Genomic DNA, 27,920 nt, shown 5'->3' with positions numbered 1-27,920 from the left:
AAGGAAAAAGGAGAGGGAATTAACCAGGGCGTAACAGATGGTGCTCAGACCCACCGGCGACCGTTCCTGCGTTCTTTCTCCTCCAGAAAGCCGGCGCTGCCTGCTGCCTTCCGCCGGCTCGGCGACTTCCCCAAACTCTTTGGTCCTGCAGATTCTGCAATAAACTTCCACTCCCCACAGCCGCTCGCCCCCACCCCTCACTTCCACATTTCTTCTCTCCGCCCGTTTTCCAGGGAAAATCCATGCACCCGCTCGCCCCAACGCCGCGATTGAAAACTTTTCACCGCCGCCGCCGGGCGCTCTGCGCCAGGTCAAGAGCGTCCCCCAAATGCCTGCTGCTTTGCAAAGTTCGCGGCGCACTTGCGGGGTAAAGACGTTTCCCCTTCACAGCTTAACCATGAGGACGCTACCGATGTGTGTGTTAAACGGGACAACTCTAGATTTCAAACATCTTTTATTGGCCTTCTTTCTTTTAAAAAAAAAAAAATCACTCAAATGAATACGCCCGCTACCAAAAGGTAAAATAAAACCAACCTTAAGGAACTTTTTTTTAAGTGGCGATGGGGGCTCTTTGGAGATGCCTCCAACCCGCGCTCCTTCCTCTGTAGGGTTTTCCAGCGTTTCTCCTGGAGCCCAGAGCTGTTGCTTCGTGAAACTTACACGATTAGAGGCGGGCGGGAGAACTCGGGCTGGGAGCCGGAAGATTCTAGAATGGTAAAAGCCGCCCGCGGAGAGCTGGGCGCGCGGCGCCGGGCCGGGGTCCGCTCGAGGGGGCGGGGAATTCCCTGGCCAGGCAGCCCTCCCCCCAGCCCGCCGGGAGCTCGCGGCCCGCGGGGCGCCAGAGGCCCCCTGGTCACCGCCCACGAATGACACCGGGGAGGCTCCGGGAGGCCATCTGCCCCGAAGCTCCATACCAGCCAGGGCTATTTGCAAGGACAAAAATAAGAAATTTAGGAAATGAAAAAAGACATACTGGGGCGAGGGGCACTGGCGCGGGAGCGGCAGCAACCGGGCTTGGGGCACATCCTGGCGGCCGTTCGGGGATGGAGGACACGCGCGGGCGAGGGCGCGTGCGTGTGCACGGCTGCGGGTGGGAGTGCGCCCGCCCTAGTGTGAGCGCGGGTGCGAGGGCGCGTGCGTGTGACCGCGGGCGAGGGGGCGGGCGCGTGTGCGGGGAGCGCGCCGCGCCAGCTGCCCGAGGGTCTGGGGCCGGGCCAGACGTGCGCACCCCCTCACCTGGCCCCCCACGCCACCCCCGAAATCCCGAGAACACGGTGGGCCGCGCGCCGGACTTTTGTGGAGTTGGAACTTTCGATCGCGCTCGCTGCCCACTCCGCAGGCTCCCAGGCCCCGGGTGCCCGGGCCACAGTGCCCGTTGAGAAGGGGAGCTGGGGTGGGGGGCACCGGGCCCGGCAGTCCCCTCCCCTCCCTGCATTTAAGAAGCCGCCAGCGTCGGAGAGGCCGGGCGGGCTGGCGTGGGGACCGAGGCAGCCCCGGTGGCGGCGGCGGGCGGGGCGGGCGCTCCAGAGTCTGTGGGGCCCGGGGTGGGGGGGCGGGGAGAAGGGGGAGCGGAGGGGAGGAGGACGCAGGGGAGGGGAGGGGAGGAGCCGCGCGGCCCGCGCCGCTTGCGAACCGGAAAGTTGGTCTTGCCGAAGTCCTGCCACCCCGGCGTGCGCACTCTGCTCCGCTCCGGCCGCGAGCCTCCGAGCCGGGCCGGCCGCCGGGGGAGGCCGCGGAGGGACCACGAGCCAGGAGAGAAGGTCCGCAGAGAGGGAGCACCTGAGCCCGAGCGGGGCCGGCGCGCCGAGCAGCGCCGCGACCCGGGCCGAGGAGCCCAGGCGGCCGGCCGACCCTGCGCGCCTGGAGCGCAAGAGGCGCGGCGCCCGAGCGGCCCGGGCGAGACAAAGGCGCCGGGCCGGAGCCCTGCCCGCGGCCGCTCGCTCCGGGAGGGGCCGCCCGGCGGCGGCGGGGGGGCGCGGCGCGGGGCGCGGGCGGCGGCGCAGACACTCTATAAAGGGGCGAGCCCGGCGCGCCGGCGGAGACGGCGCCGCGCGGACGCCGCCAAAGTTTGCTGCCTGCGCCTTGCGGCGGGGCGGCCGCCGCGGCCCGCGCCGCACCCGGGCCCGCCGGAGCCGCACCTGGGCGGCCAAGGAGCGCGGCGCCGGAGCGCGGGCGGCCGAGCCCGCGATGTGAGGCGGCGCCGGGCAGCGCGCGCCGAGGTCCCGCAGGCGCCGCGGCCCCTCCTCGCCCGCGCGGCCGCTAATTGCGAGCGCGGCCTCATTTGCATAGGCCGCCGGAGTCCGCTGGAGGCCGGCCAATCGGCGCGGCCCTCGGCTAATGGCCATGCATTATTCACCAGCCTAATTGCTCAGCCCCATGCGCGGCCCGCGCAGCCGCCGCCGCCGCCGCCCCGCGCCCCGCGCCCCGCGCCCGCCCGGCCTCCCCGCGCCCACCCCGCGCCGTCCCCGCCGGCCTCCCCGCTGATGCCGCTGCCCCGCGCGGGGCCCGAGCGCCGCTAGCAGCATGTCTCGGCGCAAGCAGGCCAAGCCCCAGCACCTCAAGTCGGACGAGGAGCTGCCGCCGCCGGACGGGGCTCCCGAGCACGGTGAGGTCCGGGACCTCGGGGGGCCGGGGGATCCGGGGCGCGCACTGGGGCTGGGGAAGCGCGGGCGGCGGGATCGGCTGCGCGCGTCGCGGAGTGAGAAAAAGTTCCCTGGTTCCCGCGAGCAAGTGTCCGCGCGGTGCCCGGCCCCCGGGCCAGGCCGGCCTCGAGGACCCGGGTACTCTCCCCGAGCGCGCGCGGCCGCGGAAAGAGTTGTGGGCGAAGTAAACTTGGTTCTCCTCCTCGGAGTTGGGGAGTTGCGCGCGGAGGCGCGGATGCCGGGGACGGCGTGGAGCCCACGCGGAGGCCGGGGCGGGAGGGGGTCCTCCGAGCAGCCCCCCGGTTCTCCGCAGTTGGACTCCGGGGCCGGCCTCGCCCACCCCCGGGCGAGCGCAGCGGCGGGGATCGCGTGCAGAGCTCACCCACCGCTGGACGCAGGCCGGGGAGACCGCCACCCGGCCAGCTTTGTTCGGAGCCGCGCGTCCCGGCGCCCTAGGCAGTGCGCTCGAAGCCGGCCCCGGGGCCCACGCCGCCTCCCTGACCCCACCTGTGCCCCCACCCCCATGCCGCCAGCCGGCCGCCTCCGTTGACCCGCGGGCCGCAAGCCCCGCGATGTCCCAGCGCGGCGGCAAATCCAACGATCCCGTTCCGAAGCGAATAGAAAGTAAACGTCTTTTGGCCTTTCCTTAATGGCCGACCTGGGAATTAGGCTGCGGTGAGCACAGCTGCGGCGCTGGGGACCGGTCTGTGCACGCAGTGGGGCCCAGCATGTGTGTAGTGGGCTCGCGTTTTTCCTTAGGCCTTTTCGTGTTCTCGTGGACACACCGAAATCGGGCGCTGGAGGCACCTTTGCAGTCATTTCGCTGCTAGGAACTTTCTCCTGGAAACATCCAAAAACGAACGGCCCGCGCCGCCAAAGTTAGAGGCGGGCGACGATTTGGACTTCCTGTGGCCGAGCTTTAGCACCGTGAGGGTAGGGGCGCCCCGAGTCCGCCCCTCTGGTGGAAGCCTCGGCCCTTGGCGCCCGCGGTCGGCGCGCCCGGCGGGGGCCCCAGGGCGCCAGGACCAGGGCCGGGGGCGCACGGCGGGGTGCGGGCCACCGAGCCTGCAGTGGAGCTCGCGCGGAACGTTATTTGTTCCTGAAAAAAGAGGCAGGCTAGCTTTTATGGTTAACGTCTTACAAGTTGTTTAGAGGCAGATAGTAATCTTTTTACTCTGAGATCAGAATGTCTGCAAAAAGCAAAAGGAGTTTAAGAGTTTTTCACACAGTGCTGTAAAGTTTGGCAAAGCAGGTACGTCCGTGCCGGAGTGCAGCGCGAGAAAACGCTGGCAGCGCGGCTGGGAATTAATGAATTAAATAACATCGGGGAGCTCGTTTGGGTCTTTTTGTTGCCGCGGAGGTAAGGCAGCCTTATCTGTGCAGCCAAGTCAGCCAAGATTAGAACCGGCGATATGCTAAAAAGAAACGCTTGCATATGGTGGGTAGATTAAGGACAAAGAATCTTTTTGTCATGGAAATGGATTTTTTTTTGTTTTGTTTACTTCATCACATAGAATTTCTCACACTTGGTTTGTTTTGTATCGCCCTCAATGACTACATGATCAAATGAATGGATTTATTTCTGCCGAATGAGAAAGACAGTCTTTCCTTCAAAAGAACTACATTGCATCCCAGTGAGGAATGTTAAACCTTTATTATTGTGGCTCCTGAATAGCTTAAAATCGGCTTTCACAGCCGCCCCAAAATGCAACAATGTAAATACTTCTCAGCTTTGTAGGGTCGTTATCAAAATGTGCAATGTCTCCTTTTTTTAAAGCATATTTTAATTAATAGAGTAAAACCCCTTGTATTTAACAATTAACAAGCTGAGGCACTGCTATTCATTTTTAATTTCACTTCAGAAATGTGAGCATGCTGAACTTAATAGTGTAAACATGGTGAGAGATATATAGAGCCTATATTTGAAAACCTAAGATGGAGTAAATTATTTACAAGTTCTGTTTTGAATTCCCCTCGTTGTTACTCAAATTTATTCAGAGATGCAGCACATGCAGGTTTTTGCCCATGCTAGAATGAAAGTTTTTGCCAAGACTGTTTTTCACAATCATTCAGAGTTGTAATCAAGATATTGCCACAGTTCCTGATCATATTTTGCAACAGGCCAAAAATAGCCTATCTGGGGGCAGAGGCTCACTCAAGTAATGTTTCCATGCTTGTTTTAAGGATAGTGTAGGCAAACTATCTTTTAAAAGTTCTTTCTGATTTAATTATTCTGAAACAGATTGTTCATGGAGCATAAAAGATACTCTGTTCCCTGTTAAGTGAAGGAATGCTCATATGTATATTATTCTGTGGTTCTCATTGTTACTAAGATAAATAAGTAAAATGTTTCTTTAAAGATAAATGGTTGTGGAAACTAAATTATCCAACCTGAATCAGAGCTCCTAAAATTTTAATTTTGTTAAATGCATTGGAAATAAGCTGACCATGCATGAAGTTGTAAGTGAGCTAAGTTGGTTTACAGTGTTTTAGAAACGAACTTAGTAATTCCTTTGTATTACTTTGGGCGTGACATATTAATTAAAGCAATAGGTCCATCTACTTCACATGCAGTAAAATTGAAGGCAATTGCTAATGTCATGCAGAGCAAATATTATATGCAAAATTGTTTAAGAGAGGCAAAGATTCAGTCATATTAATTCACAACAAAAAGCCTATATTTCTTACAAAAGGATTCTGACATTTTTCAGGCTTTGGCTTTTAGGCAAGCAATGAAAAGATAACTACACAAAAATAGCTTCGGTGCTATCCAAACCTTAGCACTGCAGGAATGAAATATGATGACATTTCTAAAACGAGAAAAAGTAAGGATGATTTATGTGAAGTTTTTAAGTTATCCTTTTGTAAAAATTTATTTTAAGGATCACTGAGACTTAGGTTTCTAATAGAAATGTCTTTTAAAGTTACTTATTTGCAAAGCATTTCATTCCTATTTTAGAAGTGTGATGCAGCTTGTGATTCAGTTAAGTTTATGACACAAGAATGAAATCCTTTGAGCAAGCTGAATATTTTTGTTCTGAGAAAAATTAATTAAAACTTCCAATGACAGTTATACTCCTACTAAGAACTTTAAAAAAAATTTAATATTGCTACTCTTTGTCACATAAAGTATAATTTTAAAAAGATGTGTTTTTTTGTCCTTAGAAAATATGTATATAAGGAGGAACAAAGGGATATTATAATTTGAAACAATTTACCATCCTGTATTTTGTTTGTTAGCACTAATTGCTTCAAAGTGTGTTTTTATTTTCTGCCAACCTACAGTATACGGCTATCTTAAAAATCCTTTTAAATGTGGTGAGCATGTGATTTAAGAATTTACCAGTGGTATTCACAGACTGTGTTTAAATTAAGGGAAGGAAGGGCCACCAGTGCTGGGGAAGGGTCTTTTCCTTTCATCTGTATCTGCATGGTTTGCCAGCTCTCCCAGCACACTGCACACATTTACAATTCAGCATACCAAAAGGAACAATACAGGAGCCACTTGCTAACATTCACAGGCAGATTGTTTTCTCTGAAACGTGAAAGGTAAAAAGTGAGTAACCAAGGGGGGGAAAGGAGAAGAATTTGCAAACATTTCTTTTAAAAATAACATTTAAAAATTTAACCTATTTAAAAATGCTCATTTCAGTGATGAACAAAAAAACATGCCAATTAATTCCCACCCTCAGAGAGCTGATTATGTAAGAGAGTTAGGGAATTTGTATGTACGATAAATTTTAAACTTCCATGGCATATGCACAATCCAATATTTTTAGATCTGTTCAGAGCCAGAAAAAGAAAAAGGTATGGAGTAACAGCAGGAATTACTTAGCAAGCTGATTATTTTTTGTATACAAGATGATGGAAAAAGTGGGTCAGATTTCATTTTCAACTACAATCTCTAAGAAGCTTTACTATTCCTCTCCAGGTAGCCCTAAGAACATTTTCTTTTAGGAAAATTCGGCAAAGATATAAAAAAGGTTTCTATTCTGTGTACTGACCATTAGTTGGAATTTAGCATTCTTAAATGTAAGTTATTGGCACAGGCTTTTATTTAAGTAAAATAAAAATCTTTTTAACTGCTAATGAGGTTATGCACCATCTTTTAATGCTGCAAAATAGTTTCGAGAAGCATAATTTTTGAATAATACAACAGGAAGGGTTTCTTTTTATTGTTTTTATTGGATTTTATTTTCCTACATGATTTCTTGAATAGTTGCCAGAATAAGACCCACATGTCTTAGACAGTCTCATGAAGATGTGAGCTAATTCTGCTACTCGTGGAACAGGGTTGTAATTATAGCATATGTTAAGTCGATACACGTTTCGTATAAAATCAACTTAAATCTATGTAAAAATTGAGTGTTTTACTTTAAGTACATTTTTATTTTTTTATTCTACCTTAGATTTTTCTTGTAATTTCAACACAATTATGATTTAAAATGCAGTTAACTATGTGATTTCCATGCAAACAAGGCAAGTCATATGATAGAAAGTGTAAAATATTAATTGTAATAAGATAATGGAATAGTCTCTGTTTATGAGACTAAGAGATTAGGATTGATTTGTTTCTTAATTAAAGGAAAGAGTTCTCGAGACTGAGACAGTGTCCACCAAAGGGGTCTGACGATGCCAGTGTGGTGTCTAAATATTTTCTTCTGTGGGCCTGTCTTTTTCAATCACCTTCAGATTAGTTATGCCTACCATCTAAAATCCCTACCCCTCTGCATTCTCTGAGAGCATTAGCGGCCGGCTCGGGTAGAGAGCCTTTTTGTCTGATGTCTGTGCAAAGGTGGGGCTGCAGAGGGCTGGCCAGCTTCCCGACTCTCCCTGAAGGTGGGTAGTTAGAAGAGCCTTGACAAGCCTTGCTGATTTAACCTTTGCCTGCTCTGCCCTGCCAGGGGTGGCCACTAGATGTCAAGCTCATAATACAATTAGTGCATCTGTGCTGTTGACCTTGGCAACAGGGCTCACCACTGTTCTGTTAAGTGTTAATACTGAATCTGAGTGTTAACTAGAGATCCCACGAGCTTGCTCTGTGCGCGCAGCTTATCAAACGCCCATCTAGTTCAGCACAAGTGTTTATAGTTCTTAAAGAAGAGAAAACGGCTTTCTTTTGTGTAGCTATTGCATCTTGAACTGTTTAATTAACCCTGCAGGTGCCGCGGCACTTTGTCTTAATTCGTTGGCATGCGGGCCCTCTTTTCGAGAGTGACCTTCACTGCACTGTGTGATAATTCTATTGTATGATTTGTATACATGCAGAGTCACTGGCTTCAATGACCCCGGCAGTGGCTTTTCCAGGATGATTTTTTGCATATGTGCAAACTTTACCCATAGGAATGAAACAGTGTCATGACATGATGACAAATAATGGAAATGATGTAATCACCTGGCCCCCAGTACGAGCAGTCTAGTGTTACAGTTGATCCTAGCCTTGTTCCTGGACACAGGATGGCTCCTGCCCTCTAGGGCTATTTAGACATAGCCATTTACACATCTAAGTTGTTTTGCTTATTTGTTTATTCCTATGCACAGTGGACTTGAGCAGTGGCAGTGTTCGGATAGTTGCAGAGGCACTTTCAAGTCAGCATGTCATGAAATATCAAATTTAATTTCATACGTCCAATCTGTGAGACCACATCCTCTGAATTTAAAACATCCACATCTTCCCCAGAAGTAACGTGGCAAAACCTCGCTGTCACCCTCTCAGGAGATTTTGGTTGAAATTGTTTGCATCAGCTGACATATTCAGGTTTGTGCAGTTTTCACTAGGCATAGATGGTGATGTGTGTGTATCCACAAGCGTGTTGCAGCACAGCGTCTCCGTGAAAGGACTACTGTGCAACCCTGAAGTGTAACAAACATCTTATTTGGTGCTGGGTGCAGACAGTTAAAGCAAATGTGAGTGTTGTCCTGCTCCCATCTGCACACGCCCATAGAGGAAACAGTGTCTTCCTCCCTGGTGCTTCACCGCACAGGTTAGAAGCTGCAAATGTTTTAAACAGAAGACAGTCGGCGACTGTGCCACAGGTGGTCGTGACTTAACAAATTTGAGATGCGGGCCTCTGAGTAGGCACTCAGGAGTGTGCGGGTCAGAGCCGGTGTTGCGCATAGCAAGAGTGCCCTCCACCGTTCAGCGCCATGCACACAAGTTCGAGGTCTAAGGAAAAGGACAGAAAATTTTTCTATTGCGTCTGGAATTTCTTCTACATTGTTAGACACAGTAGGGGTCTCTATTTGTCTCCTCCTGTTTCACAGCTTGGGCTCAGTATGTGATAATTCATCTTTCTTTATGGGATTCAAAGCTATCATAAGGAGTTAAAAAGAATTAATTTGCAAGAAAATAAGTGTCTCCTAACAATTTAGGAAAACTTGAAAAATGCTCTCTAGATTTTTAAGAGACAGAAAAGCATAGAGAAAGTACGTTTGCCTTTCCTGAAGATCCACGTGGCATTTTAAAGTTACTAATTAAAGTGGAGAAGTTAACATCCCTTTTCCTGTGCTAAGCAAGTTTTGCTTCTCCTTTTAATTGTAATTAATTAAAATGTGTTGCAAAAGTGTAGCAGAATAAAGGTGAGCTTTTGAGATGGATAAAATTATAAAATATCTATTTTACCTACTACTTTGTAAGTGGTTAGCTTATTTACAAGCCACTGTACTCCTTGAAAAGAGAAAATTAAAAAACCTTGCTAAGAATTGTAGTTTAGAATTTTTAAAGAAACATTATGTCTCAAGTGTTCTTATATATATATATATATATATATATCTATATCACCATGATGTTTTTCACTTGTGGCTTTAGAAACGTCATCAGGGCTAAAAATTCTGCCTATCTTCTGATATATCATTTTTAGAAGACAGTGAAAACATAATAGCTATATATTGAGTCACAGGCCAGGAATTCAAGTTGAGAGAACAGTGGAACAGTTTGAGAGGCTCCTTTCACCCTGAGAGAGTCAATCCTAAGAATAGGAATGCTTTTGGTAGGTGTTAGGTGTATATTAGTGAGCAGGAAAAAAATGCATGTATTTAAAAAACTACCATCTTTGAAGCTGCCCTTTTGTTAGCTATTTCCTCCAAATGGCTGGTGGGACCTTTGCCCCCCTCTTCAGTACAACTGAGAAACATAGAAAACTTGCTCAAGAATGTGTGCACGGTGATAGAGATAGAAACCCTGAAAATCTTAAGTATAAATAGCAAATATTGGGATAGCTGTAAACTATACTGAAATAACTATAATTTTTAGTGTCAATGGTGCAGGTAACCGTGGCAACAGGGGTTGATATTGACATCAGCAAAGGAGGGTTACTCAGAGCAGCTTCCGGTACCTTCTTCACATTCACATGAAACCAGAGCAGCACATGTGTGTGGGACCCTCTCGAGCTAGTCGTGCCCAGATATTCCTGTTAACCAACACGGGAGGAGTGTTGGCTCAGCTATATCACTTGCTGAATTGGTTGGCATTTTTCTTAACTTGTTCTAATATAATCCTTATGTACTACAAAATTCCTGCCTAATTACAGTTTAATCCCTTGCCTATTTACAGTTTCAAATCTCTTAGTTGTTGAACAGTGTGCAAAAAATAAATTACTTTGGCCATATTAACTAATGGATGTAATAACTTCTATTTTTGAAGCATAAAGGCCAGTTAAAAATGTAAGTTTAATTAAAAGATGGTTAAATACATTTGAATCTGACATAATACTGGCTTTAAACAATGGCAGGATAAAGTGCGTTAGAAATTATATGATGAAATTGGGAACTGCATTCAGATTTTTCCCATATGGGTTTTCTTGTTACAGAAAGCATTTAAAAGTAAGTAAAAAGGGCTGTATTAGCACACACACACTGTAATATGCATTTGATCATCATCATGAGAAGAGCCATGGAAGCAGGTTATAATAACTTATTTTAATTCTTTCCCTCTGTTCAGAGGCATCAGAAGTCAACACTTTGAGTCTGCGTGTCAGTGAAGTGTCTTGCTACTTCTAAAGATTTCTATCCTTAGTAAAATATGCTCACTTTATTTCCTACAAATCAGTTCAGTTGAAGTGCTTATTATTGTTGTTTAATAACATTCTTAAAGTATGCAGACAAAATTTCAATTTCGTATGTGACGTATGAGAGTTTTTTCCCCTTTATTCCTTTTGTTCAAGACTGTTTTATGAAATTTGTCCTTATCTATAACTTTTATGGAGCGATAATCACAATCACATTTTGATAGTGAAACAGTCATAGCTTGAGCACGTGAGAATAACAGTGGAAGTGAACACGCTATTGGTATTTTATGCAAATGCTAATAGAAATTATACATGGCAGTTCTAATTTATTTGCCCAAAATAAATCTACATTGTATGAAAAGAATTTTTTCTTTCACTAATTGTAGTTTTTAAGGTATCTTTTAGTCAAAAGTCAAATTTATAATGGAGCTTTGCTTATAAAATCCAACAATTGTCTCTTTCCTTGGGTTCATTAACAAAATAAACTGTTAACAGGTCCAAATAGTCAGAATGCCTTTTTTTTTTTTTTTACACAATTTCCTTCTTCAACTTTTAATGAATATAAGTAGAAGATTATTTTACCTTGACAAGAATATCTGCATTTTATTGAGGTAATTACCATGTATAATTGCTTTAAACAAAATGATTTTTATTATTTGATAGAAAGTGCCAAAATATTCTATGCCCATTTTCTACAATTGATAAAAACTCGTAATTTAGCAAACCTACCAATGAGAAAAAATGAAATTACCTATGGGAACACGTCCCAACATCCTTGAATTTGGAAGTGAACTCTAAAAATACTTAACACATAAGAAACTAATGGGAATGTAAAAATGCAAATCATTAAGGTAAACAGAAATTTGTTTTAGTTAAGACCTTTGAAAAAAGCACAAGATCTTTGTGAAAAGCAACAGTGGTATTTCTCTGTGTCACGTGCTATAGTTTGTTACAAAGAAAATCTAGGAAATGTTCATTTCTAAAAGTATAATTTATTTATAGTTATGTTAATTCTTTCAATGCTGAACTCCCTTTAAATGATCCAGAAATCAACCTAATTTTAAAGCATGCTTTCAGTGAACTGTCCCTGATACATAGTCATAAAGAAAAAGTATTCTTTTAATAAGATATATACTCTATAAAATTTTAAATTTATATACTGTGTGGAAGTTTTTATGTACCATATAAGCTATACATTTTATCTCCTCCAAGGCGTTAAATGTAGAAAATATTTCAAGGAATTAGCAATATTTAATTCTTGGGATTTTCCATAATACTTTTTATTCATGGCTTCAAAATATTGGAAAACAACTTTTTAAAATATTCTCTTCCTTGTTCAGTTACAATAATTTTTTATATGTATGTTTGATTGCTCAGGGCAGATGAACTTTTTTTTAATGGCCATTTAGTTTTTTTTAATATGTAGGTCTGCATACCATCCCACTCTTAAAAAGAAATTGAAAGGTAAAAATTCTTGGCATTTTTGTAATAATTTCTAGAATACATGACTAGAATTTGAGACAGTCCTTATTTCTTATCAATCATAAAGAAATTATTTACCTGAAGATTTTAGGCTGTTGTTTTTGTTTGTTTTTGCCTTATTTCATAACCTTAGCAGGTTTAAAATTAGATTTTGCATACATTGGGCAAAGTTGAACACTCTGAGTATTTATTTTGCTAATGTGCCTATCTGCAGTATAAATCAGCTGTGTCTTTGCTTCCAGCCATAGTCACCCTCCTTACAGATGCCTATTGCATTCCTTCCTTGGTACAGTAATGAGGCTCCCGCTGTAGTCTGATCTTCAGCACCGAATTTAGTTTGAAAGTCTAGCAGGCTTTATGGGCTGCAGGCTCCAACTTCTTTTCCCTTTCAAATGGCTTAGCCAGTTAAGAAAATGCTAATTGAATGCTGCTAATAATTTTTTAAAGGCATGTATAAATTACCTGGATATAATGGCCTCATGGAGAGTCACAGACTGGCCTCAAAAAATATTTTCCTTTTCCAATGGAGGAACTATGTGTTTTTACAGGACATTTTTTTTAAATTAGATTTCTCTGTTGAACTCAGTGCTGAATTATTCTTTTTCCAAAACTGTAAAAGAAAAAATTTGGAGACATTTTAGCAAATACATTTGATGTTATAACAGTAAATGATTTTGGGGACAGACTTGAAGATGTTTTGTTCTCACGCTCAACTATGCACATTTAACAAAGCTGACTTGCAGCTGTCATTCCTCTCTGTGCAAACTGAGTTGTGGCTGTCACTCCATCCATAAATTGACAAAAAGCAGTCAGTAGTATCCCGGCTAGCACATAGAGCCTGAGTAATTACCAGGAATTACTTTTCACCCCAACTACCCAAAAACTCGGAGGTAGAAATGCTATCGTATGTTGATTTCTCACTCCTGTATAGCTATTTGTTTGATCAGGTGTGAATTAGAGTCGTTCATTAAACATGGTTGTTATTCGGCACAAGAGGGTAAGGGGAGACAGAGGAAGTGGCTGCCTACAACAGTAATTAAACATGTGTAACCAATTAGAGGGTTTTCCACTATGGCACAAGCATATAATTTGCTAAGTCTTTCTATGAGAATGGATGAAAATAGGTACAAAAAGTGTGTCTGACTACAACATTCTCATGTTAAACATGTCAACATAAATGAACTTTAAATATATAATTTCTAGTTTGTTAGCAAACCACTGAACTCTATTGGCTAATAACAATAACATGTAATTTTAGTTCATTTTGCCAAGAAATATTGCATCTGACAGAGCCAATTAATTGTATTAAACGTGATTAATTTTAGGCCTAGGTTATATTGATATTAATTTGGCAAATTCCAAAACCTAGAGACGGACCGCAGGTTTGTACGGGAAAGGCACAGAAAGATACGGGACTGATCTGCTCCAACTCTTAGTGGGGGTGTGGGCATTGTTTTTCTGAGCAGATGCAAAAAGTGCTTATACTTTCTTTGTTACGTTTACAAATGAAAGTATTTAGCTGAAATTTCCTACAGGAAACAATGCCCATGGGTTGGGAAGGTCCTACAGGACATTCCGTCTGTGACACCCGCGCTGCGCAGTGCAGCTGCGGGTCCGAGGGGTGACGGTTCGTTGAGCGATGCTAAGCGGACTGGCAAAGGCATCTCTAATTTTGCTGGAAATAGGAAGCCCGATAGTAGAGGGAGCCGTAATGAGCCCGTCGAAGGCGGCTTTGTGCAGGCAGACAGGGCAGCTGCGGACCGTATGACGGTATCGGAAATCGATGGCTTCTATGGAATTTCATTAAGCAGCAGTATCCACAATTGATAGAGCCTCATAATTTGATGGATTGTGCTAAGAAAATGATTAGCTAGCTAGAAAGAGTCATAGAATACACACGCTGGGACGTCAGAAATGTTGAAGTGGGGTAATTTGTACAGAATAAAAAATATTGATTTTACCATGTGCAAAATTTCGAGGCGGAGGGTGGGCCGCGCGCCCCACTGACGCTCTCTCGTTTTGCAGGCGCCCCGGGGGACGGCGCGGAGGAGGCGGACAGCGGGCCCGAGAGCCGCAGCGCGGGCGAGGAGACCAGTGTCTGCGAGCAGTGCTGTGCCGAGTTCTTCAAGTGGGCCGACTTCCTGCAGCACAAGAAGAACTGCACCAAGAACCCGCCAGTGCTGATCGTGCACGAGGATGAGCCCGCGCCGCCCTCCGAGGACTTTCCGGAACCTTCTCCCGCCAGCTCCCCCAGCGAGCACACGGAGAGTGAGGCCGCCGAGGAGGCGGAGGGTGCGGAGGCCGAGGCGCGCGCGGCAGGCAGGGAGGCCCGGGAGGCCCAGGAGGCCGAGCCCATGGACGTGGAACCCCCAGCGGAGCAGGGCTTGGCGGGCCCCAGCGCCCCCAGCGTGGCCCGGCCTGCTCCCGCTCCCGCGCCCGCGCCCGCCTACAGCATGCCGAGCACCAACGTGACGCTGGAGACGCTGCTCAGCACCAAGGTGGCGGTGGCGCAGTTCTCCCAGGGCGCGCGGGCGGCGGGCGGCGCGGGCGCAGGCGCCGGGGTGGCGGCGGCGGCAGTGCCCATGATCCTGGAGCAGCTCCTGGCCCTGCAGCAGCAGCAGATCCACCAGCTGCAGCTCATCGAGCAGATTCGGAGCCAGGTGGCCCTGATGCACCGCCAGCCCTTGCGGCCCTCGCTCAGCCCAGCGGCTGCCCCAAGCGCGCCGGCGCCCACCCCCAGCCAGCTGCCTGGGCTGACAGCGCCCCCCGCCCTGCAACTCTCAGCCGCCGCCCCCGGCCCCGCCGCCCCTGCTGCCTTCGAGGGCCCGCAGCCCGTGTCGCGGCCCGCATCTGGCTCCAGTACCCCCGGCGGCCCGGCAGCGCCCTCTGAGCCCGCAGCCCCCAGCGCCACCCCAGGCCCCGCCCCGGGCGCCCCGCAGCCCCCAAACGCCGCCACGCCCCCCGCCCTGGGCCCCGCACCAACGCCGGGCTCGGCCCCCAGCCTGCCCGGCCCCAGCCTGCCGAGCCCGCTTCTACCTCACACCTCCTCGAGCAGCGTCATCTTCCCCAACCCGCTGGTCAGCATCGCGGCCACGGCCAACGCCCTGGACCCCTTGTCGGCCCTCATGAAGCACCGCAAGGGCAAGCCCCCCAACGTGTCGGTGTTCGAGCCCAAGGCCAGCGCCGAGGACCCCTTCTTCAAGCACAAGTGCAGGTTCTGCGCCAAGGTCTTCGGCAGCGACAGCGCGCTGCAGATCCACCTGCGCTCGCACACGGGCGAGCGGCCCTTCAAGTGCAACATCTGCGGGAACCGCTTCTCGACCAAAGGCAACTTGAAGGTGCACTTCCAGAGGCACAAGGAGAAGTACCCCCACATCCAGATGAACCCCTACCCCGTTCCGGAGTACCTCGACAACGTGCCCACCTGCTCGGGCATCCCCTACGGCATGTCGCTGCCCCCGGAGAAGCCCGTGACCACCTGGCTGGACAGCAAGCCCGTGCTGCCCACGGTGCCCACGTCGGTGGGGCTGCAGCTGCCTCCCACCGTCCCCGGCACCCACGGCTACGCCGACTCCCCCAGCGTCACCCCTGCCAGCCGCTCCCCGCAGAGGCCCTCCCCCGCCTCCAGCGAGTGCACGTCCCTGTCCCCCGGTCTTAACAACCCCGAGTCTGGCATCCTGGTGGCCGCTGAGTCCCCGCAGCCGCTCCTCAGCGTGTCCCTGACGAAGTCCGAGCCGCTGGGCCTGCCCAGCACGAACGCGAGGGCCGGGGACACCCCGGCTGCAGGCCCGGCCTGCTCTGCGCCCACGTCTGCGGCCAGCGCCGTCCCGGCCAGCGATGCGTCCGCGGGCCTGGGAAGCCCCGGGCTCTCGGCAGTCCCCGACCCGTTCAAGGCACAGTTTCCCTTCGGTGGGCTGCTGGACTCTATGCAAACTTCAGAAACCTCGAAGCTGCAGCAGCTGGTGGAGAACATCGACAAGAAGATGACGGATCCGAACCAGTGTGTCATCTGCCACCGCGTGCTGAGCTGCCAGAGCGCCCTGAAGATGCACTACCGGACGCACACCGGGGAGCGGCCCTTCAAGTGCAAGATCTGCGGCCGCGCCTTCACCACCAAGGGCAACCTGAAGACGCACTTCGGCGTGCACCGCGCCAAGCCGCCCCTGAGGGTGCAGCACTCCTGCCCCATTTGCCAGAAGAAGTTCACGAACGCCGTGGTGCTGCAGCAGCACATCCGCATGCACACGGGCGGGCAGATCCCCAACACGCCCCTGCCCGAGGGCTTCCAGGACGCCATGGACTCGGAGCTCGGCTACGAGGAGAAGAACGCGGAGACCCTGAGCAGCTACGACGATGACATCGACGACAATTCCATGGAGGAGGACGCGGAGCTGAAGGACGCCACTAGTGACCCCTCGAAACCACTGCTGTCATTCACAGGGTCCTGCCCGCCCTCGCCACCCTCGGTCATCTCCAGCATTGCTGCCCTTGAGAATCAGATGAAGATGATCGACTCTGTCATGAACTGCCAGCAGCTGACCCGCTTGAAGTCTGTGGAAAATGGGTCCGGGGAGAGTGACCACCTGAGCAACGACTCCTCATCAGCCGTGGGTGACCTGGAGAGCCGCAGCGCGGGCAGCCCGGCGCTGTCCGAGTCCTCCTCCTCGCAGGCGCTGTCACCTGCGAACAGCAATGGCGAGAGCTTCCGCTCCAAGTCGCCGGGCCTGGGCGCGCAGGTGGAGCCACAGGAGATCGTGCTCAAGACTGAAAGGCCAGACAGCCCGCCCCCCGCCCCAGGAAATGGAGGCGCCCTGGACCTGACAGCTGGCCCTCTCTGCCGGCCAGTCATCAAGGAGGAAGCCCCCTTCAGCCTGCTGTTCCTGAGCAGAGAGCGGGGTAAGTGTTGGAGCACTGTGTGTGGTGTCTGTGGCAAGCCCTTTGCTTGCAAGAGCGCGTTGGAAATCCACTACCGCAGCCATACTAAGGAGCGGCCGTTTGTCTGCACAGTCTGCAGGCGCGGGTGCTCCACTATGGGTAATTTAAAACAGCACTTACTGACGCACAGATTGAAAGAGCTGCCTTCTCAGGTGTTTGACCCCAACTTTGCTCTAGGTCCCAGCCAAAGCACTCCTAGCCTGGTCTCCAGCACGGCGCCCATGATCAAAACGGAAGTGAACGGCCACAGCAAGGCCATCTCGCTGGGTGAGGGCCCGCCTCTGCCGGCGGGAGTCCAGGTCCCTGCTGGGCCTCAGACAGTGATGAGCCCGGGCCTCGCGCCCATGCTGGCCCCCCCACCGCGCCGGACGCCCAAGCAGCACAACTGCCAGTCCTGCGGTAAGACCTTCTCCTCGGCCAGCGCCCTACAGATCCACGAGCGAACCCACACCGGGGAGAAGCCGTTCGGCTGCACCATCTGCGGCAGGGCCTTCACCACCAAGGGCAACCTCAAGGTAAGAACTCGGCAGGCCACGGCTCCCAGGGCCACAAGGGAACTTGCCCCCATGGATGGCCACATCCGCCACCTGCCTTAGACGTATCAGCAGGGTCCTGCTCTTGGCCAGAGGGATGAGATGCCTTGCGTGGGAGCGTGTATGCATGTTTGTATGGTGGGGGATCATGTATGTATGCATGTGAGTGTATGCTTGTGTATGTGTGTAATGTGTGGTGTGTGGGGCCATGTGTGTGCAATGCGTGCTGTATGGAGCCTTGTATGTATGCATATGTGAGTATGTGCATGTGTTTTATGTATGTAATACATGACAGTGTAGGGTCATGTATGTATGTGCTTGCATGTGTGTGCATACTGTGCAGTATGGGTCATGTCTGTGTATGAGTGCGTGTGCATGTGTGCAATGTGTATGGCAGTCATGTGTGTGCGTGTGAGTATGCACATGGTACATGTGTAGCATTGTGTATTTAGGATATTCACACATATATAGCATGGGTATCGGATGCACATGTGGTGTGTTCAAATGCACGTGCGGTGTGTGTGATATGTCTGCTGTGTGCGTGCACACACACTTACGGGGCAGCACCCATTGGGCGGCTGTGAGAGGAGCGAGTCTGGGCTTCTCCCTTCCCGAGGCCGGTGGAGCTGAGCGTCTGATGGCTTCAGCCTGTTTCAGGGTTGGGGGAGGGCGCACGCTTTGCAACTTAGTGGACAGACCCAGGGCCCAATGCTCTGTTGAATCTGATATGAAATAAACGTGGCCTTTAATGTTCACACATCACACAAATAATACAAAGCTAAGGCATGCTCAGCGACTTCTAGAGGCTTCTATCCTGTCGGTGAGGCTGCCGAGAGGGCCCACGGAAGGGCGCGTGGTGAGAAGCTCCCAGTGCTAGGGCAGGGAAGAGCGGACGCCAGGTGTCTGTGTGTGCGACACAGCAACGTCGTGTGTGCTCGGGAGATGGAAGGTGTGAGGACAGGCGGGGTGACGTCTTCAGGCCTGTGCTTTTGCACGATCTCAGCTCAGTGGGCTGTTTCCGTCCTGTGTAAAGTGCACGTTTGCGAAGCCAGCGTGTGTGGGCCTCTGCAGCCTCTTCCGTGAAAAGACGGATACGTGTGCCTCCACGTGGGTGTGCGTCGATGGAGTGGGAGCCGCTGAGGGCCTGCTGGCCTCAGGTGGCCCTGGATGCTTTAGATCAATGTTTCTTTCTTATTTGAGAGAAAGCAGGAGGAGAGCCACAAAGACTTCCAGTATTAGAAGATTTATGGGGTGAGGGCACAAAGTAGAGCCAGGGCCCAGGTGAGGTAATGGGGCGAGACCCTTGACCCTTGGAGCTCTAGAATGTTCTCTGGGTGGCCTCATAGCTTTTACACCTTAGGAAAAATGTTATTCTAACGTGTGTCCATGGGAAGAGCATGTACATTAACTGACATTTGCTGGTTTTGCTTTTTGTATCTAGTAAGATGAAATGTTCTATACGTGAGTAGAAGGCGCTCAGGAAAGCTCACCCGAGCGTGCTCTGTTGTCCTCAAACGCGCTCGGGACGGGGTGGCGCTTGTGAGACGGTGTGGACAGCACAGCTCCGCCGCGCGTTTGTGGACTTGCTTACCTGTGGGCTGTCTCTCGTGTCTCACGCAGGTGCACATGGGGACGCACATGTGGAATAACGCCCCTGCCCGGCGTGGCCGCCGCCTCTCGGTGGAAAACCCCATGGCGCTGCTAGGGGGCGACGCCCTGAAGTTCTCGGAAATGTTCCAGAAGGATCTGGCAGCTCGAGCCATGAACGTCGACCCCAGCTTCTGGAACCAGTACGCTGCAGCGCTCACAAACGGGCTTGCCATGAAGAACAATGAGATCTCTGTCATTCAGAACGGAGGCGTCCCCCAGCTCCCAGTGAGTCTGGGGGGGGGCGCCATGCCTCCCTTGGGCACAGTGGCCGGGGGCATGGACAAAGCGCGCACCGGCAGCAGCCCGCCCCTCGTGGGCTTGGACAAGGCCGGCTCAGAGACGGCAGCCAGCCGTCCCTTCACGAGGTTCATTGAGGACAACAAGGAGATCGGCATAAACTAGCTGAACGCACCGTGACACGCCCCACCCGTCCTGTCCTGGGTCCGTGGTCCGAAGTTGGAGCGCCAGGCCCTGGCCCTTCTTGCCAGGTTCTCACTAAGATTTTACCCGTAACAGAAAATGCTTCCCCGTGTGGCTGCTGAAACGTCATCTTACAGGCGCTGCGTGGCACTTCCCTCAAGTGAGTGTGACTGCTCTTGGGAACGCTGCAGCCTTTTAAATCAATTTCAGTCAAAAAAAGAAGTGCTGGAAAACCGCGTCGGGATCAGAAAGCACTCAGACCACATCCGCTCGTTCCTCCTAAAACCCAGTAATCTCTGCGAGGGAGAGAGGCAGGCCCCGCGCGTCCCAGTGACACTCGTGATGGTTTTGTTTGAATTGGTTAGAAACTTGAACTATGTTTTTAGAACTCTTCGTCTAAAGAAGTGGTTTAGTCCTCCCAATGCTGTGTATTCCGACAGTATCTTCGTCTGTAGTATTTATAATGTTAAGATTATGCGGGTAACAGACAATATAAGAGCCCCAACCTTAAATGAAGCTTTTGTACTGCAGAATACATCTGGCTATGTGATTTTTTTTTTAAAGCAAGATTTGTTTTACTATAAATAAGTGGATTATTTCAATGCAGGCAAAATTGTGACGTTCTATTGGGAAAGATAGCATGCTTTTTGTGTGCAAGTACCTGTCAGTAACAAGCCTTTCTTTTTTTTTTTTTTTTTTTTTTTTAATTTAAATGTTTGTAGCTGCTATGTGGACAGTTGTTTCCTAGTGTGGTCTGTAGCCCAATGATTGGGGAATAAGTTACAGACAAACATCACCGTAAATTATTCACAACATTATAAACAGTTGTGAGTAAATATTTCACATTATCAAAGCTGTACAATAAAAAGGTAATGTTTGTATAATGTGGTTGCAAACTCTTAATTTATACTATTGCACTTTTAGTATTTTGTATTAGGGAGGTTTGTCTATAATTTGAAAATTTAAAAAGATGTAAAGTATTTTATAAACAGTACTTCGGTTTAAGGAAAATGAAAAAAAAAAAAACTTACAGTTTCTTGTTTTGTCTTAAGGTCAAACAATATGAGAAATCTATGCTACTTAAACACAAAAGCCACCGAGACTTGTCAGCTCCTCGATAAAATAGGGCCTGCCGTTTCTTAAATTAAAATGATTTATTTAACTTTTTTACAAAGCCCATTTAAAAGCTGTGAGCACCCCTAACAAAACGTGGATGAATTAATCTTAGGACTGTAACACTGGTGCCGGCCAGGAAGGACTAGGAGAGTGCTGTGCAGGTGTAGTCTTGCCGTGAGCTGTTCTGTCTCCTCACACACCACAGACAGGGTTTTGACTTCCCCGTGGCACCGGCCACTTAGTACAATAAACCAGAGAGATAGCAAGTGTCTGGCAGAACAATCAGTCATAACTTTGAAATTTTCTTTGTTCCTGGTTTATTTATCATCTCAGATGAATGCTAAGCACAATGTCCTCTGATTATTCAGAATACAATCTTATGCCGACGACTGTGTCAAAAGTGTGTCCAGTAAGGAGAAGGGCAGGAGCTGGTTGGCAGGGCTGGCTCAGAGGCTGGGCACAGTGTTGCGTGTACTACCTCATTTTGTGCGTTGCAGGCGTGTGGAAAATGACACTACGAACTCCCAGCAGCACAGTCGTTCAGGAGACGCGCTGGGTAGCGGTGCAAGGAGCCGTGTGCCCTGCAGAAAGAATCAGACAGTGACGTCTTCTCAGTTGAGACAGAAAAACAAAACAATCTCTAACACAACCACAGCAGCGACAAAGTCACTGTAAGAGGATGGGCTATTTCTGCCAGTGTGTTGTTTAACAAAAAGAGTTTCAAAGACTCATTAGCTGTTTATTTCTATTGGAAATGCACGTTGAACTCTACAACTCTGTTTTCCACGGTGATGAGGTGTAACTTCCCCGTGTTGCCCTGTCTCTCCTCACGGGCTGCGTGACTGGGGTGTTGCAAGCATTAGGAAGAGCAAACGGAGGTGGCTTAATGTTGCTGTGTTTCAGCAGTTGAATGTTTTATTATTTATCTGTGTCCTTTTGGTGTGGTTTTTTTGTTGTTGTTGTTAGCATTTCGTACCATGTAGTGTTCTCTCTTCTCCCAAAAGGATGTGTATATAACTTAAGAAAAGGAACATGTAAAGCACTGTAAATAAGATGGCTGATGGAGGTATAGTGAGACTGACCCGTCCTGCGTTCGGGGCCACGTGGTCCCTCTCTGCATGGTGAAGAGAGACGCTATTTTTATATTATAACACCATGTAGGGCCAGGGGCCTCCCTGAACCAGCTGGGAGTTGTTACCTAGATCCAATATTTTTTATTATTAAATCTTGTGGCTTGACACATCTACTGATTGAAATGGATGTCTTAGTCTAGGTTACTATTTTTGTCATATGGAATTGAATAAAATGCAGGATGTAATATTATTTCTGAATCGCGTTCTTTGATTCTTCTGATGGAAAAAGTGGAGTTTGAGGTGAGGGTCATTTATGGTGGATAAATGTCCATGGTGTCTCTACCAGGGAAGTCGGCGAGGGTTGACAGCTTAGATCTAAGCATTATCTAAGTGTATCTTGGTCCTGAAACTTTTATTTTTTTGCTTTTTTCCAAAATAAAAATGCATCTTCCTAATTGTGGGGTTTTTTTACATCTATGACGGAAGATGCGGTAGAAAACGCCCACGTATGAGACTCGCAGCAGTATCCAAAAGTGACTGCACTCGGAATTGCCCACCTGTCATCCGCATTAAGTGAAAATATCGGCTTTTCAGGCCACTTGAACAAGTAGACGTGCATCAAGTCACATTGTGGGCAAGGACACGGACAGGGGCGTGCTCGCGGTGTACCCTAGAAGCAGCAGACAGCCTGTGGGTCTGCTGATGCCAGTGCTGTGTCTGTTAGTTCCAGATGGGGACGTACCTAATTTGAAATGAGCTTTACCTCACTGATATTTGATAAGACTTAAAACTTTAAATAATTTTATAGCTCCTGGATTTCAAGATATATAACCCGCTTCTTTTTCTTCTTTTTTTTAAAAAAAAAAATTTTAAATAAGGAACTACTCATACCTAGAAGCCACAGAAATTTTTGCCTGGGAAGTGCCAGGCACCTTTTACGGAATGAGAATGGTACTAACCACTAAACTAACCTGCCCAGGCCAGCCTTCCCGCAGATATCATAAGCCTTAGAAATTAAACCATGTTGACTTCAGTGCTAGTATAGAAATCAAAATATAAACTGACTATATCAGATAGCAAATCAAATTTTTAAAAAGTAAGGATACAGTAAAAATTCTACAGCCATTTAAAATAATTAATATAAATTAAAATGTAAGAGAAAAAGGGTTTACTTCTTTTATTTCAAAAATATCTTCAGACATAAAATCAGAGGTGTTCTGGCTCTTCCAGCCCGGATACGCATGTCCTGCTGACACCAACTCCCCTTCCGTAGACTGCGCATCAGAGAAGCATAAATGCCAGCTGTCCCTAAAAATTGTATAAATACGTTTCTAGCCTAAGTTTATTACAGGAACCATTAACATATACACATTTGAACTAATTAAAAACTTGCTAAAGGGCTGAAAAGCAATTGTTCTTAGCGTCTCCACCGCTCAGTTTTGTCCCTGCGGACGCTGGAAAGCGTGTGGCTTCCTACCTGCCCTTCGCGGCTTGGCAGGCGCCGCCCGGTCCCCACTTGGCGCTTTACAAAGCCGCGGCAAGCGTCAGGGTGTTTCTTTATTACCCAGCCCAAGTGACCTCAAATCACTGCATTCATTTTGGTGGTTTGTCTAATGCCACAGAAGTCCAAACCCCTCATTTCTTTCTTCCGTGCACGCTTGGAGCGGGTGATCACGTTGCGTATGTGCAATTCTTTGTCCAGCCTGTGCCCCGCCGGCACCCCAGCCGGCCCAGGCCGTGCTTCAGTGCTTTGTGTTAAAACCCTGTGCGGGTTTGCTAATTACTGGTACCGAGATAAAGAGTGAGCACTTGTTTATTCCTTTGAAAAGTTTCTCCCGACACAGTGCTTCATTGAAAAAAAGAGGGTGAGAAACGTTTATACCAGCAGGTCTGTTTGCTGATTTTTAGCTGTGTTAAAATTTGATCCACAAAATATTCTACATAATACTAGGAAGAAAATTAAATTCCCCTTTCTTTTTCTCTTAAGAAGGAAATACTGGGTGTTAGTTCTCAGCATTCTTTGCGAAGGGGAACTTCAAATCACAGCGAAGGTGTTTTTTTCCCATTCTCCTTCCAGCTTTTCTGCACCGAGTTAGGCTGGGGGAGCCCGGGCACCCCGGCTGGGGCCACTGCGGGGGCCCAGGGAGGGGAACTTAAGCAGAGAGAGGATTTCTTACTCCACTTCCTTACCTGTAATAAACGGGTAGAATTTGCTGATACTCCAGTCCTTGCCAGTTCTAAAATTCCATGGTTTTTTTTAAAGAACTACCGCTATTGTACACTCTTCTTTTCCCCAAAAAAAATTCACTAGGTAGACTAACTGATGGTATTTATATAGAGAGAAAAAATATGAGTGATTACCTAAAAATATTCTTCCATAGATACGAAAAGTCTATTACAAATAACTTTCCTAAAGAAACTATGTGGAATCATTTTTTGACCATGAAAAATGTGTTTGTATCTTTGATGTTAGAAAAAAATTGAACTTATTGATGCTTTTAAAAATGCAACTATATTTAAGGCAAAATAAAGTCAAGCTCTATGAACATAATGCTTACTGCATATTCTGTCAGAAAAGAGATTTTTAAAACTTACTTGCTTTTTCCATGTGTATGGTGCACAGGTATACACACAGGCCCTCATTAGGAAAATATATATTCAAAAGAGTATACAATTTAAAGCAATGGTTATTCCTTACTGTTCTTTAGTAAAATATTAGAGAACCTAAACTCTTACCATTGGTGTTAGTGTCCTGACTCATAACTCTGTCTGCATTTTTGGTCTTTTTTCTTTGAAAATATCACAGACTGTAATTTGGCCAAACCCCCTCTAGCTCACACACTCACGACTGACTTAGCGTTGCAGGGAGCACGGACGGCCTAGTGGGAGAATCGGAAAGTTGGCAAGACAGGAGAAAGAAGAGATGTCACTGGTGTCACACTATGTTTGTGTTCTGTTATGTTAATAGTTCTTTACATCAATAAATGAAAAACAAACGACTCGCAGGTCATGCCATGCAGGGAAAGATGCAAGAACTTGTCCTATCAGTGTGAATCGCTCACTGTATATGATTCAAACATGTGGAAATAAATGTTTGATTACAGTAATTCCAAATGTGATTATTTGTGAATACGGGAATTTTGTAAACCCTGCCCCAATACTTTCTAAGTCAGTATAATATACATATTTTTAAATTATGGAATGATCTATAAACTAGAATTTTTATAGCAAAGTGTGAGTTTTTTCCTTCACTCCCCGTGGTATTTTAGGTACTCACTAATTTCATTTATTTGAGTTTTTCTGGCTTAACTTAAAGAACATGTGAATTTTAATACCAAAAACTCTTTACAAGAGTGGATAAAAATATCTCAAGGACAAAATCATTGCTTTTTTATATAACTGGCAGATCTTTTGATTATAAGTATATTGTAAAATGTTTCTATTTTATTTGATTTTTTTTCTATTTGCTGTATCAAGAACAACTTAAGAATAGCGTTTGGCATGACCTCAATTTATCCAGAAGAAATAGCTCGTGCCAGCCCACCCCGACACTGCTGCAGAAGGAAAAGATGACAGTTCAGTTATTAGACATTAACCTGTAGACTGTTATGCTGAATAGTGAGTTGAACCAGCCTACAGTTCCACCCAAGACACTACTAGGTCTTTATTGATTACTTACGGAGAAAAGAGCTGCAAAAACCTCACAGATTTCACTGAGGGGCTTTGGGTGATTTGGGAAAATGAACTTCACCAATAAATATTTGTAAATAGTTTTTCCTGAGAAAAACTCTAAACATTTTTCATAAGCTCATAGGATTTGAAAATAAAGCCTAGTGCATTGTTTACGTCAACGAGCCCCACCTGGTGTGTCGAAACTGTCCTCGCCTCCTTGAAGACCCTGTGTGCTCATTCTCATGGCTCTGCCATCTCTCACCAAGAAATAGCTCACGGCTTGGTTACTCTGTCTCTTCAATTTCTGTTTTAACCTTGACCCTGCCCACCACCTCTGCCAACTATTTGCTGAAGAGCAGTCACAGACCAAGTTTTAAATCACAATAATAATTCGGTTATTTTCCAGGATGGCCCCTGAGGCTAAGCTCTGAACCCAATAATCTTTTTCTTCCACTGGCCTGAATTAGATTCTCAATCTTAGAAACACACACTCACTCGTCTTCAAAGAAATGAAAATCGTGGCTGGACTTAGTATTTAACTGAAGACAAATTCAAGATTTTCTTAAAAGGCCCTGAAAAAGGAAACTCAGAGATGAGTTAGTGTCTTGACACTCCCTTAACTTCTGGTTTCAATTTGGCACAAAGGGGGGTCAGGTGGGTTCAGACCCATGCGCTGACCGGGCACAAAAGAAGTCCATGTGAACGCCTGCTGCCTGCCTGAGGCACACGTTGGTGGACCTGTTGAGAGGGGTCGCACGTGTGCGCGTGTGCGTGTGCGTGTGTGAGAGAGACAGAGGCGTGGCAGAGCAACCGCCTTCGCTGCCTGCCTCAGAGTGCCTGTCGCCCCAGGACGGACCGACAGACGGAAGCATTGGCAGGTGGAAGCTCCATTTGCCTGCAGGGTGTGGTTGATGGAATTTAGCTTCATTGGCTTTGGGAGCATTAAAAAAAATTGTAGTCTATGTAAAAATAAGAAATGCTTTAAAATATTAACAGTATTTCTAATCACAGAAAAAAGTATCACCACGTTCAAATATCTAGTCTTCAGGAATGAACCACAAAGAGAACATAAGTATAGTAAGATCTTGCAGAAAAATGGCTTTGCCTGTCTTTTGATGAAAGTTCACTTTTAAAAATCTTCTTAAATCCTGATCTTTGTCTTATAAGTCTATGATAAGGACTAATTTAAATCGTTTTGGTCTTTATTACAACATTTGGTGGAAATTTCTACTTTATTGGTAAGCTGTATGGACCTGAGTGACTGTTTAAAATAAGAATCAACTTTCTGAGAAGAGGTATCCTTAATTCAGCTCAGCTAATATCTATTTGTCCAGAATAACAAGCTGAAGTTTTTGAGTTGAAAATAATGCTGAGCTTAATTATTTGTTAATGCATACTTCCTGAGATAAAAAAAATGCTAGCTTTTCTAAACTTCTTAGACGCAGATAAAACAACATAAGTTTGCAAAGCTGGCTTACTTATTATTACATTAGAAAATATTCAAAATTTCACAATCATTTAAATAATTGCATGTTTGATATTATTTGTATTTTCCATGCTGTTGTAATTAAACAGATTGGAGCTTCTCTTTCAACGTTTGCAGTTCCATCAGCAGAATGTCTGCAGGGTGCTGGGTGAGTCAGAATTGCACTCACTGATGTGAGTCACCAGTTAAGGAGTGTCCAGGGTGACGATGGAGACACTGTGGCAGGAGCCACAGCCCTCCCCACCCAGTGGGAAAACCTCCTCACTGGCTTTTGTCCTAAGAGCTGTTGGTGACTTTCAACGTCCTTTGATTTTTAAGTAGAGTTAGCTTCATTTGGAAACATGAAACCAACAATAAAACGTTCCAACTTTTCTAAATATTTAAAATAGTTTCCAAAATTAAAAATAAAATGTGGCAAAAACAAGGTTTCTGGCCACACACGTGCCTGAAGCCACAGGCGAGGAGCGAAGGTGCGCGCCGGGCGTGGCCCCGCCTTTCTGCGGCTGTTGCGGGACCTGCGCGGGGAGCCCCAGGGCTCTGGTCCAGTGGCCATGGGCACGTGCAGATTAGCTTTTGACACTGGCTTCTTGGATAATTAGCGAGGTCCCACGTTGGCTGGCATTGTTTCTTTGAGGTTCTCACCTGTCCAGGGGCCACAGGCCTGCGGGGGGCTTGGGGGCAGTCACGTGAACATCCCCGCCGGGCGGTGGCAGCAGCTCTGAGGTCTGGATCCACTGGCGGGTGCGCTCGGCCGGCACCTGCCCGGCGCCCGTGGAGGCGGCACCAGGGCGCCCAGCGCCACTTGCTGCCTGGAAATCGCGGAGCGGCAGGTGCTCCGTGCAGCACGCTGTGACCCGGCCCCTAAGGCTCCTGTTCGTGGAATTTAGCTTGATTGGCTTTGGGAG

The 27,920-nt window shown here is 47.8% G+C and overlaps 1 protein-coding gene across 1 annotated transcript; it reads left to right on the top strand.

Annotated features, from left to right (window-relative positions):
- The first annotated feature begins 2,523 nt into the window (after positions 1 to 2,523).
- On the top strand, positions 2,524 to 19,650 carry SALL3 (spalt like transcription factor 3). The gene is made up of 3 exons (XM_069467861.1): positions 2,524 to 2,605; positions 14,156 to 17,580; positions 19,219 to 19,650. Exons 1-3 carry the CDS (start codon positions 2,524 to 2,526, stop codon positions 19,648 to 19,650), a joined length of 3,939 nt encoding a protein of 1,312 aa, XP_069323962.1.
- Positions 19,651 to 27,920: the final 8,270 nt, after the last annotated feature.

The sequence above is a fragment of the Eulemur rufifrons genome, chromosome 5 (assembly GCF_041146395.1).
Source record: "Eulemur rufifrons isolate Redbay chromosome 5, OSU_ERuf_1, whole genome shotgun sequence".
Classification (NCBI taxonomy): domain Eukaryota; kingdom Metazoa; phylum Chordata; class Mammalia; order Primates; family Lemuridae; genus Eulemur; species Eulemur rufifrons.
The sequence above is the reverse complement of the archived record's forward strand: the minus strand, read 5'-3'. Positions and strand labels throughout refer to the sequence as shown.

Coding starts and splice junctions, on each gene's coding strand:
- SALL3 (XM_069467861.1), top strand. CDS start 2,524: ATGTCTCGGCGCAAGCAGGCCAAGCCCCAGCACCTCAAGTCGGACGAG. Junction 2,606..14,155: donor GGACGGGGCTCCCGAGCACG/GTGAGGTCCGGG, acceptor CTCGTTTTGCAG/GCGCCCCGGGGGACGGCGCG. Junction 17,581..19,218: donor CCACCAAGGGCAACCTCAAG/GTAAGAACTCGG, acceptor TGTCTCACGCAG/GTGCACATGGGGACGCACAT.